Below are 12,975 nucleotides of genomic sequence, written 5' to 3' on the forward strand. Positions count from 1 at the left end.
TAGGGCAGGCATCCAGTCCACAAGTGGAAAAGCTGGGATTGCAAAGCACCTCATCCATTTGAGATTCACGGTTTTAAAAATCCCAAGTAACACCACGGTACATTACTTTGCTTATCTCCATAGATTCTACCCCCTTATCAGGGGTGGGTTCCTGCCAGTTCTAACCTCTTCTATAGAAGAGGTTCCACAAATGTACAGTGTCGTTTAGAACCGGTTCCAGCTCCCTCCCCCCGCCTGTCCGCACATCATCAAGATGAAGAGCGAGAGGAGGAATTCTGGGAGTTGAAGTCCACAAGTCTTAAAGCTGTCAAGTGTGAACACCCCTGGTTTTTTTTTAAAGGGTTAGGGGTGCAAGGGTCTTGTAACTTGACAGCTTTAAGACTTGCACACTTCAGTGCCAGAGTTCCTGAGCCAACATGACTGGAGGAGGAATTCTGGGAGTTGAAGTCCACAAGTCTTAAAGCTGTCAAGTTTGAACACCCCTGGGGTTTTTGTTTCTAAAGGATTAGGGGTGCAAGAGTCTTGTAACTTGACAAATTTAAGACTTGCACACTTCAATGCCAGAGTTCCTGAGCCAACATGACTGGAAGAGGAATTCTAGGAGTTGAAGTCCACAAGTCTTAAAGCTGTCAAGTTTGAACACCCCTGGGTTTTTTTTTCTAAAGGGCTAGTGGTGCAAGAATCTTGTAACTTGACAGCTTTAAGACTTGCGTGCTTCAAATGCCAGAGTTTCTGAGCCAACATTTTGGTTGCTAAGCAAGAGCGTTGTAAAGTGAGTTTCACCACATTTTACAAGTTGGCCATGCCCACCCAGTCACCTGGTTGGCAAGCCACTCCCACCCGCTCACATGGTTGGCAAGCCACTCCCACAAAGCAGGCCACACCTACAGAAGAGGTTCTAAAAAATTTTGAAATCCACCACTGCCCCTTATGTTTCAACTCGGAGTGAGTGCCAGCCATTTTGTTTGTGGAATGAATCTGCAACTAGTTATTTTGCTTGGTATGTGAGCAGCACAATCCTGTAGCCACATACGTTTTTCTACTTTTCATGTGGCTTTTAAATGACTATTCCTGCTGAAATCCAGCTGTTGGCGTATCTGACCGTTCTTAAAGTATGAGAAAGGAAAAAGTTATTGTAAGCTCATGAGTGAGCAACAGCTGAATATGATTGGAGTCAATTTCATTAAAAATAATAGTAATGTTGTGTATCCAGATCCATCTATCCAATTTCTCCTGTTTTCAACCTGCCAGTATTACAACATGGGTAATTAATACAGGAAAGTCAACTTACTCTATCAAACAGCCATATTGAAACTGCTAATAAACATAACGTGTTTTGATTCAATTCTTAATACTCTGCAAATATAACTATATGAACGTATTTTAAAATTGTTAAATAGTTAGATGCGGGAAGCAGAGTTTAAATGACTACCTAAATGTTTATTGATCCTTTGCAGATGTAGATGAATGTCAACAGCAGGAGCAGCAGCAGCTCTGCATAAATGGGCAATGCAGAAATGTAGCTGGATCTTACAGGTGTATTTGTGAGCAAGGCTATCAGTTGTCACCTGCAAGAGACTATTGTGAAGGTATATCATAACTTTCATTTTTACCATGTTTGCATGAACAGTTCAGCCAAATGCTATTTTGTGAATTACCAAATGTTATAACCAAAGCAAATATTCTTAGAAAATTGTGCCTGGTTTAAATGTAGCATTGTTAGCCAGTGATCAAGTGCTGGAAAAAAAATACATAAATGCTTTTGCGATTCATGAAATCTGAATTCTTGTATGACTTAGATTTATATAAGAGGAGAAATGGTTATAGCATTTAACAGCTGTGTGGAACATAGACATTCAAAAGTTCTCTTTTCTGTGGAAATACAATTATCTTCCCTTGTTGACATTCCGTCTGTCAGATATGTTACATATGGCCTCTGTTTAATTTTTTTTCTGCTGGCAAGTGATTTTATAGATAGATAGATAGATTTGCCCTGAATAAAAAGAGACTTGAATTTGTCTGAGTCTTTCCTCCTATTATATTCTTATTTAAACTTGGTTGTCTACCAACTATGGTTTCCAAACAATCTGAATCAATTTTTAAAATACTTTGGGAGAAAAAGCTATATGTAAGTCATAGTTTTTAAAATGTTGCTGGCATTCTTATAGCCATGTTCATATTATTGTAACCCTTAACAAATGAAATGCCATTTGCTTCCCCTTCATTTCTAATTAGAAGACAAGTTAAGTAAAACAACTGTAGGATTACATGGGATCACCATCATTGTAAAATATTTAGCATCTGGATTTATGAACATGATCCTTCTTTACATATAAGTTAAATCTGTTCTTTCATAATTGTTTCATCCAAAATTATAAGTGGTTTCTGGCCAAAGCATCTATTTTCTCTCCAGTAGCTTTAGCTTTGATAAATCATAAAAGCACCCTCATACTTCAGTTTCATTATCAAGTAATATAATGAGCCATACATAAAATTATTATTTTATTTTGCCATAACTTTTATAAATATGATACAAGAATTTCTCAGTTTATTCTAAAAATATTATTTTAAGGGTTTTTTGTACTTTATATAATTTAAATGAGCACATTTTTAAATTTGTATTGCCTTTAAAATAATATCAGAAAAAGAAAACAGTAAAAGAAACAAAACATAAAGTACATTATCAAAAAAACAATAGCACATGTTTTTAAAAAGTGAAAATGCAACAAAAGGCAAGATATAGATGTATAATATGTTGTTAAAACAATAAACATTTGCTATTCTATATATAATTATCTAATACAAATATTTTATGTATAAAATATACTTATACCAATATAATGCTTTATTTAATTTACTGTGTTTTGTATAAATGACTCCTATATTTACCTACATGTATCCATACAAAGTCTATCAGCAAATTGCTATTTATGTCCTAATACTGTTCATTCAACCATTGTTGCCCAACTTATTGGAAAATTATTAGCACCAATTGTTGGCTTCCAGTGCTTGAAATTTAGTACATTTTAGTATTATTTGAAGGATAGGTTAATATTTTGTTGGCTTTATAGTACCCCAAAACATACTTTTTTACGTGATTCACTCAAGCATTCTTGTATGTCTGATCTTTCTATAGAGAGATGTTGCTCAGATAAATATCGTCTAAAACTGTCTGTCTGAAATTGGATTTCTTTCAGATATTAATGAATGCCAGGAAGACAAGAATGTTTGTCGTGGGGGTACTTGCATTAATACCAAAGGGTCTTATGAGTGTACATGTCCAGAGGGCTTCCAGTTAATGCCTTCTAGAGGCTGTCAAGGTACAGTATCACTAAAGAAAATGTAAATTTGTATGGTTGAAATTATTGTATGATTATTTGTTTAAAGAGTGAAATATATGACTACTCCTGTCATTGTAGTGTTTGTCAAGCACTACCCTGATGTGCTTTTTTAGGAGGCAACTGGACTTCCTTGTTTTTTCTTCTGAAGACGTTTCGCTTGTTATCCAAGAAGCTTCTTCTGACCGGAAAGTGAATACCACTTGGAAAAACCATGACTAGGATGACTGAGAATCTCTACAGATTTTCACTACCCTGATGTTCACAATTGCTTTAAAAGAATCGTCCCATAAGTGCAAATGTTACCACAGTCTAAATGTCTCATTTTTATCTTTGTACAATTATAAAATTTAATATGTTCCTTTCATTTGCATCAGTTGCTACATAATAGAAGTTGATAGAAGCTTTCCAGGAAAAAAAATGACTGAAAAAAATCCTTAGGCAAATGAATGTGATTCCAATTAGTACATTCATCTTAATATTCAACAACTGCACAAGTATTTGGGCCATCATATTTCATGCGGAGGAAGGAAAACCTGCATTATCTGTTTCTGCGTGTTTTAGAGTAGTTACCTTGAAAAGTAGACATACGGTGTGAAAACTGCCAAACTATGCTTGACCCTAACCAAAAGGCTGAGAAACAGTTAAAATGGTCTGAAGTGGCAAAAGTTGATCCCACAAAATTTTCTGGATTCAGGCATGTGCCTGTTTGGATTGGGATTTGAAATTGAAATGTTAGATGATGGACCAGTGAAAGAAAATGGGTAGGGTTAGGGATAGGGATAGGATGTTTGTATTTAGACAGACTATTTCAATACCAGCATATGCCTCTCAGAAACAAATTAAACATTAGTTCAGTAAGTTAGTGGAAAGGAGAAGAATCTCATTTCACTCTTGGAGCCTAGTTAGTTAGTAGGACACAATTATCAATCATGGAATTCAGAGGTGGGTTGCAAATCCTGGCGCTACCAATTCACTCGTGCTCGCTCGTGACACTTCTGTGCATGCGCAGAAGCTTCGTATGCGCAGAAGCGTCCGAGCGGGTGGGCAGAGCCTCCTGCTGCCGCTATTACTGGTTCGTCCAATCCAGGCTGAATCGGGAGCAACCCACCTCGGATAGAATTTTTATTATCTGTTAACAAAGATTTTCTGTCTGTGAGTTTCCCATATCTTAGTATTTCAGAAATGGTGGTACTATATTAAATATCTATGATCATTTTAGAAGTACAGGGCTCATATTAATATAAATTTCTTTGATCTCTGTTTTTGTGTTCCCTCCAGATATCAATGAATGTGCAGGATCCAACCTCTGTTCACCCCATGGAAAATGTTTAAATATTGAGGGTTCCTTCCGCTGCATTTGTGAACAGGGTTTTATGGTTTCTAAAGATGGCCGAACATGTGAAGGTGAAATGGGTTTGGCAGAGCTTTGATTATTATATCCGATCATTAGTTTTCATTCTTTCTCTACAAAGACCCTCATAGAATCCCATGATCTACAAAGATAACCAGAGAATATATTTCACTGTCCAACATAGGATAATTTATTTTATTTTATTTATTTCTTAGATTTTTAGACCGCCCCCTCTCCCAAAAAGGGACTCGGGGCGGTGATCATAGGATAATGATTATCATAGGATAATGATTTGTCCCTTTTGGGAGAGGGGGCGGTCTAGAAGTGCAAAGAAATAAATAATAATAATAATAATAATAATAATAATAAGTTAACAGCAGCATAATGAAATTCATTTGAGGTATCTCAGAACAGGTAAGGATTAAATTTAGCACAGTGTCAACTAGTGATTCCCAGGCTAGAGAGAACCATTACATAAATTTGTATGAGATGCCTAAGGGCACCAAGGGAACTACCAAATATCCATCACATAGAAATATGGAACAAGATGAAGTCTTTGACTTCCGTACACTTAAGAATCAAATCTAGCCAAATTATGTATAAGAGTAAGCTACAGCTTTTAGATAAGCTACGGCAGTGATGTTTTACTAGGTGAGGCCCAAGAGGAAGAAAAGAATGAGATTGCCCTCTCTTCCTATTGAGCCAGGTTAATACCATCTTCTTTCCAACAATATTAAGGAGTAGATGGTCAGGACAAATCCAGAAAACTACAGAAGAATATGTGGTTCATATTTGACCATAGAAAGATAGCATTACAACAGTTTATTCCCAACATAAGCAGATATTTATTTCTAAATGTCTTTTTTTCTGTACAATTTGCCTCAATATTATGTTCACTAATATAAATGGATATGATGTTAAGAAAGTCATTGTAGTATGATAGTTAAGATTATAGCATGGATTAGGAATATTCACTTTCAATTTATATCGAACAGGAAAGTTGGGCTGACTTTGAGCCATTCATTTATTCAATTTTTTCATTCGTTTAATCATTCAATTTTTACATCCCCCATCTCACATATGTGGCTCTGGGTAGCTTACAAAATTAAACCCTAAACAATGCCAGTATCATTCTCTTTCAGTCCAACTCAATCTCACAGGGCTATTGTTAGGAAGAGGCTACCTTGCTCTTAGAGTAAAGGCAGAAGTACTACTAATAATAACAACTATAATTTGCTATTTTCAGATATTGATGAATGTGCAAACAGCACTATATGCGGTGACCATGGTATCTGTGAAAATTCCCCTGGCTCCTATCGCTGTCTTTGTTATCAGGGATATCAATATCTACAGGATGGGCAGGGCTGTGTGGGTACGTTGTTACATTTTAATAATTTTCCTTGACAAATCAATTTTCATGGAAATTTTAAGTTTCTTGTTATTTTTGTTATGTGAAGAAATAAATTTATCAATGACTTTTTAATAAGATATTATCTTACCTTTTTAGAATCTTTTTGTGAAAATATCAGGCTCTTCGTAAATTGGTTAATATTATTGACATAATTTAATTTTTTAAAGTTTTTTAATATTGAAAAGGTGACAAACCAAGAGAGTGGTTAGTATAATGGGATAAAGGAGCCATGGTGGCACAGTAGATAGAATGCATTATTGCAGGAAAACTTTGACCACAGCCTGGAGTTTGATCCTGACAATCCTGTTATCCTTCAAGGGTCGCCTGGAAACTTAGTAAAAATTATGTTCGAGTAACTTCCCAAATATACTCTTTTTCCAATCTTCGTACCATGAGTAATTGTTGAGAAGGTGTTGAGTAATTACAATAAGAACAAGATTTATACAGTACATCGAGTACATATCAGAAAACCACATTCAGAAAACCAATATGAACTTCAACAACCCTACAATTATTTAACAGTCATCAACATAGTGATACATTTAAAACAATACCATGGTATAAAACCATGTGTCCTATAAACACATCTGTAATAACTGAAATTGGGTGTTAACCTATAACTATCAGATAAAGTAGAATGGAATAACTAAATTCTACCAAAAACACCCTTCTTCCAGTAAAAAGGCCTTTAATCCAGTGGTGGGTTCCGGGTGACATGGCCCAGTATGGGCATACCGGTGGCAGCTGGGAGCAGCACCCACCATACCAGAATGGTGTTTCGTGAGCCTGCCCACCCACCCGCGTTCCTTCCCTCTTTTTGAGGAAAACGGACCAATTGTGCACACACACACAGTGTACGGCACCTGCGTGACCTCACCGAGCAGCTGGGGCGTCACAGGGTGATAGCGTGCGCACACACACATAGCACACATGCCCAATGTGGACGCCCAGCCCCATTAGAGCATACTGGTGGTGATGGGATCTGGAACCCACCACTGCTTTAATCCGTTTTAAAAGCCAGCCAATTTCCACAGAGTGGGATGGAATTGGTTTCAGAATCATAGGACAAGTTCTTGAAAGACTGGATCCTGAAGACCATGACACTGAATCAGGGAACTGAAAGAAAACAACAAGGACTATAGGGAGAAATAAGGGAAAACAGTTACTGGGGAACTTGTGACTGGAAAGCTGTCAACATAAGATGTGCTTAAAGTGGGCACTGGTTCAAATTGGGATGTCAATGAGTAGGCCTACATTGTATGGAGACATGAGAATAACATGGAAAATCCAGAATACGATTGTTTTGGACTAACATTACAGCATGACAATGAAATAAGAAATACCTCAAGATTGGTGGCACAAACACTTACCCTTCATTTTGAAGTTGAAAACAGATGAAAATCCTCTAAAATAGAAAATGTCCAGGTAAAGGAAGAAACTCCTCTTAATTCATATGTGTGACACTAGTTCCGCCATCCTTAAGTCCTACTGAAAATATCAAGTTTCACCTTTGATGCTACCCTTCTGTTCTTTTTCTACCTTTCCTCCATCTTCCTACCATTCTTCCAGTTGACAAGGAATCTTGAGAGTTAGGGAGGGGGCACCAAGAAACAAATCTATCAAGACCAAAAATCCAAGGATAAAGAGAACAAAAGCAAACAAAAAGGTTTCTCCAACCTCTATTTGTTTGGGGATTTAGAATGAGTTAGATAACAAGAAAAATGAATTAAAATCCTACCCACTAGAAATGCATTTTTCCCTTCAAAAAACATTCTGCATACTGGAAATAGTTGAAGGGAAAAGCTGAGGAGGGTGAAGACCTTCCTCCTTTGTTTTTCCTGTAGAGCTTTTAAAGCCCCTGACTATTCCCTTTCCTAATATGGGGAAAGGAATGGGTCTCCCTGGCCAAAACTAAATAAATGAATCATTTAGCAAATAAACAATATTCCCTTCTCAGCAAGGTTACGGGCAGCTTTCATTATCTTTGATAAAAGTGCCCTTAGCTATTTCAATTTATCGTTTGCAGCCCTGCCAGATAAGAGGCTCTCAAGGCCCAGAGACCCATGTGATAAAAGAGCAAAACGAAGCTCTTTGGAAAATAGTTGAAGCATTGAACAATTTAAGTCATCAATTGCAGATTCAGCATTCACCAAAGTAGCTTATATGTGCAGACTGAAAGTATCTCAGAACAAGAGAGTATTCCAAAAGGAAATGGTAAAATGATAATTTTAAGAGTTTCTGCCCTGCTACTCTCGTAACTGCTTCTTCATTAATCTAAGTTCGGGGCCACGATGGCCAATATATGGTTGAGATCCAGATTTACATAGAGGTCTAACATGCAGGGAAAACTATATTTGGAGTGTCCCTTTAGAAAGTCATGCTTCCATATCCAGGTTCAGCGGACTGGGAGGAAAAAACATCACCATGATGCCACACAACTTCAGTTCATTGCTAGATATCTCATAAGCTATGACTAGATCTGAACCTAAATTTCAAAGTCCCAGAAAATCCTCAAAATTGTTAAGCAATATACATTTTCTTTTATATAACCATTTTTTGTGTGGTTGGGTCCTGTTTTATGTCAGTTTTTTTCAAACCCTCTCAGAGTTATAAAATGTTGTAAGACAGGGCTCAGAAGAAAAATAACAATTCCTCACTGTGGATTCCTGTTCTCTTAATCAATATGAAGGCATGCAACCTGCCTCATATTCCAGAACTAGAATGTTTATGTGGAATTATATCTGCCCTGGGCATATGTGGATGGACTTTAATGATGTCTGCGTTTTTCCCCAAGTTTCTTATTTCCTTTTATGCCCTTGATACATGTTAATAAGTCTTTTTACTGATGCAATTGTAATTGTAATAGTTTTCTAGATTTTTGTTTTCAGACTTGAGAGGCAGTTTTGCTTTTTCTCTTCCTTGGTCTGACGGCAAGATATCTCCTTACAAATTTGCTCCCGAAAGACAATGTTATTTTGATTCTGCAGTATGGAACGCCTTCCATTTAACCCAGAGAATTTGTCTTTGGGGATTTTTTTTTTTTAATATTCTGAAGTCATTGCTGGAATATCATCTGCTAGAACCACCCTTAGCAAATGCAACATTTTTAGTATTAACTTAAGTTTGCCAAGTTAAGGTGTATTCCTGTATTCCAGTTGTGGGAATGTTAATGACAAATTGGAATGAATAATTATATGAGTTAAGTTCAACAATAATTATGTTCGTTATATAATAAATGCAAATACTTCAAAAAAATAAATATGTTCAGTTTCCCAGCTGATAACACTGATACACAGAGAAATAATAACACTGGTGGTGGTGATGACGACGATGTTAAATTTAATAGGGCAGAACAAAATGAAGAAAGTTTGGATTAATATTATACTTTATTTTTCAGATGTGAATGAATGTGAAATGCTGAGTGGGGTATGTGGCGAAGCTCTCTGTGAAAATGTGGAAGGATCCTTCCTGTGTCTGTGCTCCAATGAAAATCAGGAATATGACCCAATGAGTGGACTCTGTCAATTCCGCTCCTCAACAGGTAGTGCCCAATGACTCTAAATTATCTCCTGGTTAATATGTCTTTAGTCTGACATGTGCCAAATTGTTCAGTCACATATGCAGATGCTAATGATAATAATGAACTAATGGCTGTGAATGATTTGAAAATTTTGTTATTTTAAAAGTTATTTACATTTCCTGCCAGTTTCTGATGCTTATCTGTTCTTTAAATATCATTTATGCATAGATTTATTATGTTTTCTAGCTTGCATTCTTGAAGCATCCCAGGATTACACATTCCAAAAAACTGATGTACAAACCATTATCATGTTTAAAAAGATAGAATAAAAATAAGAACAAATCGTAAATTAAAACTTCTTGCAGTCCCAGTATTATGTTCTTAAAATCATCTCTTTTAATGTATTTACTATGAAGCTAAATGCAGAGGCTTTCGTTGCATTGAACCAATTATTTTTGTTGAAACAAATACATACAGTACTGCTCTTTATCCAATTCATAATTCAGAATAAAGTAGGGTAAAAATACATAATATATTACTGACAGCAATAGCAAAAATAATAATGCTACAATATATCTGTTAAAAGTTTTGCATAGGCTAATATAAGTGTAAGATTAAATGATGGATATTGTCTAACGATATAGTGTTGAAATTGCATGCTAAGCAAGCCTCAATAAAACCATTCCAAAACTAAAGCTGTACTGTCGAAAAATATCTCTGCCTAAAAAAATTAATAACCTATTAAGAAAGCAGTGGCAGAAGACCATCAATGAAAACTCAAAACAGCATAGCTTGAGCAATTCTGCCACAGTCTCCATAACTGTGCTTTGTAGGATCACTCTGCCAGTTCTCTATATCAAGTAAAACACCTCTATGTTCTTTGGAAAGGTCATCTTAGGACAGTGAATGGGAACCTTTTGTGCTTGACATGTGAAAAATTCAGAAAATGATGAACTTGACTCAGTTGGTGTGCCACTCAAAACATCATGACATATCACCTTTAAGATCCGTACGATGGGTTCTCCATCACTGTCTTAGGAAATAAGGAAGCTGGATGTCCAGCGCTCTTTCTTTACTTGGTTGTCTATAGAATAAAGATTTATTTTGGCTATACCAGTATTATAGAATGGAGTTAAACTTGAATTACAAAAATAGATGTCCAAATAAAAAGAATATTGGAAATTGCAAATGCTGCTTAATTCTGTTCCAGAAACCAGCATAACAGAGACTGCTGATATCTCAGAAGTCCAGCAAATAATGTCAAGTTTCTTCATTAGGACACAAATTTAAGGCATGAATGAAAGAGCAAAGGTTACAGCTGGATGGAGAAAAAAAATATTTGTTTAAACCGATCCAAACACTTACTAGAATTAATCTCCACGTTCTTCAATAATATTTTAATTTTTGTGTCTGCTTTAGTATGTTCCTTTTTGTTGCCCTAAAAGCCAATGATTTGCCACGGTGGTTTATTTTTGTGAATATTAATTGCCTTCTCATTTTACTGAAGTATTTGCTTAGAACTACACTTCATGCCGCCTTCCCAAGTAAAGTCTTGCAGTCAGATTTATTCTGGACACCGTAAAGACTTTTCTTCTAAACAAGCCTAAAATAACCATCTCTGTAAAATAGATTACACTGGTATATCTTTCAAATGTCTTCAGAGATTTGCAGCATGAAGTAAATCATTACATCTATGTAGATGCTCCCTTTCGGGAGAAGGGGCGGTCTATAAATACGAATAATAAATAAATAATAAATAAATAATATCAAAGAAAACTCATAAATATGTAAAACTGGTTTATTCTGTGCCCATTTCTATTGTTTTCATAAAAGTGTTTTGTCTCATTCAGTTTCCAAACTTTCACAAAGCCTCTCTAACTTTTAGTCCCAGCTGTGTAAATAACTATTTTAAAAATCAGGACACTAAAGAGAGGAGAAATTGAAACAGAATTACAAAGGATGTTTTTAAAAAATCAATATAAGTTTCACATTCTGTTGCAGCAAAAATAATAATTTTGAGACTGTGTTAATATATGCTCTGCTTGACACGGAAACCCAACTTCTTTAATTTGTCCCATTGGCTAATATATTTGGTCTAGCTGTGTATTTTTTTAATCTTCTCGATATTCATGATGTAGGTCCATATATGTGGATGATTATTTTGTGTGCTAGAGATAGGTTTCACCTGCAAAAGTCATGTTAATGCCCTCTCCTCTTCCTCTTCCTCCTCCTCCTATTTCTTTCACCTGGTCTTTTGAGTGCCTTTTTGTTCAGTGAACATGTATGCTTTGGGGATGATATCCTTCTCTCATCTTGGAAACACCAAATTATTCCAGCTACATATGTGTGATATGTAACATTCTTAATTTGGTTCTTCTTAGACAGTGGATAATGCCACACATAAGGTCATATATTTTATGAAATTCAAACATTTTTGAAAACTATACATGCCTGATGAAAAGAGAAAGACCATAGACTGGATTAGTTTGTCTGCAGCATATTTATTGATCTTGCAAACTATTAAAGCAAGATGAGAATGCTGTGTGAATGCAAGATGAGAAAGTGCGCTGAATTTTAAAAACTTCATGTTGCTTTATTTATGTGTTTTTTATAATAGAAACATATGTTCTTCTGAAGGCAGAAAATACATACATATCTAAATGTATAATAACCAGTACATGAAATGGAGCTACCTAACTTGAATGATTATTTTAAATATGACAATTATCTAAATGTTTTAGGCAGCTCAGAGAACTTTTTCAAGCTATTCATTTTTAATTAGTGGTACTGTAGGCATCTCTTCTGGCATTGCATCTCCTGGGGCTGCTTGAAAAACTAAGGAATATTGCAAGATAGGCACACAATGGGAAACTGTGTAGGAACACATCTAAATAAGGCCTTGTCATACCTCCCTTCCAGCACTCAGATCCTAAAAAATAAAATAAAATCCATGGATGGAGCCCATCGGGGTTCATTAAATCATTAAACTGGATCAATCTAAATAGGTCCTGTATCCCTGCAGGATCCAGCAATGCCAGCAAACAAATGATGACTGTGGAAAGGAACTAATAGTTATTCCACCACTCTTACCAAATCACGTCACAACTATTCCAAGACAAAAACCAGATCTAATATTGCAACCCTTGATTTGTGTCAGCCCTAAATCACTTGGGTCAGGTTAATGGTTGCCACAAACGCCCTAATTGTCCCCGTTCTACATCACCCAGGGGGCAAATGAAAGTTCCCCCAGAACAATCAGCCTTTGGGACTCAACTGCTAACCCCATAACAGGACCTAGCCGCTATTGATATACAACAGGCTACAGTATCAACAAACACAGCTCTCCCTAGAG

The 12,975-nt window shown here is 36.0% G+C and overlaps 1 protein-coding gene across 2 annotated transcripts in view; it reads left to right on the top strand.

Annotated features, from left to right (window-relative positions):
* Nucleotides 1–12,975, top strand: part of LTBP1 (latent transforming growth factor beta binding protein 1) — a 231,828-nt gene that overhangs the window by 182,639 nt on the left and 36,214 nt on the right. For both annotated transcript variants that reach the window (XM_081940927.1, XM_081940928.1), the window contains 5 exons: nucleotides 1,458–1,589; nucleotides 3,198–3,320; nucleotides 4,620–4,745; nucleotides 5,939–6,064; nucleotides 9,501–9,644. In XM_081940927.1, the coding sequence (XP_081797053.1) occupies nucleotides 1,458–1,589; nucleotides 3,198–3,320; nucleotides 4,620–4,745; nucleotides 5,939–6,064; nucleotides 9,501–9,644 (651 nt within the window). The remainder of the gene's footprint in view (nucleotides 1–1,457; nucleotides 1,590–3,197; nucleotides 3,321–4,619; nucleotides 4,746–5,938; nucleotides 6,065–9,500; nucleotides 9,645–12,975) is intronic.

Source organism: Natrix helvetica (assembly GCF_964273705.1).
Source record: "Natrix helvetica genome assembly, chromosome: 2".
Classification (NCBI taxonomy): Eukaryota; Metazoa; Chordata; class Lepidosauria; order Squamata; family Natricidae; genus Natrix; species Natrix helvetica.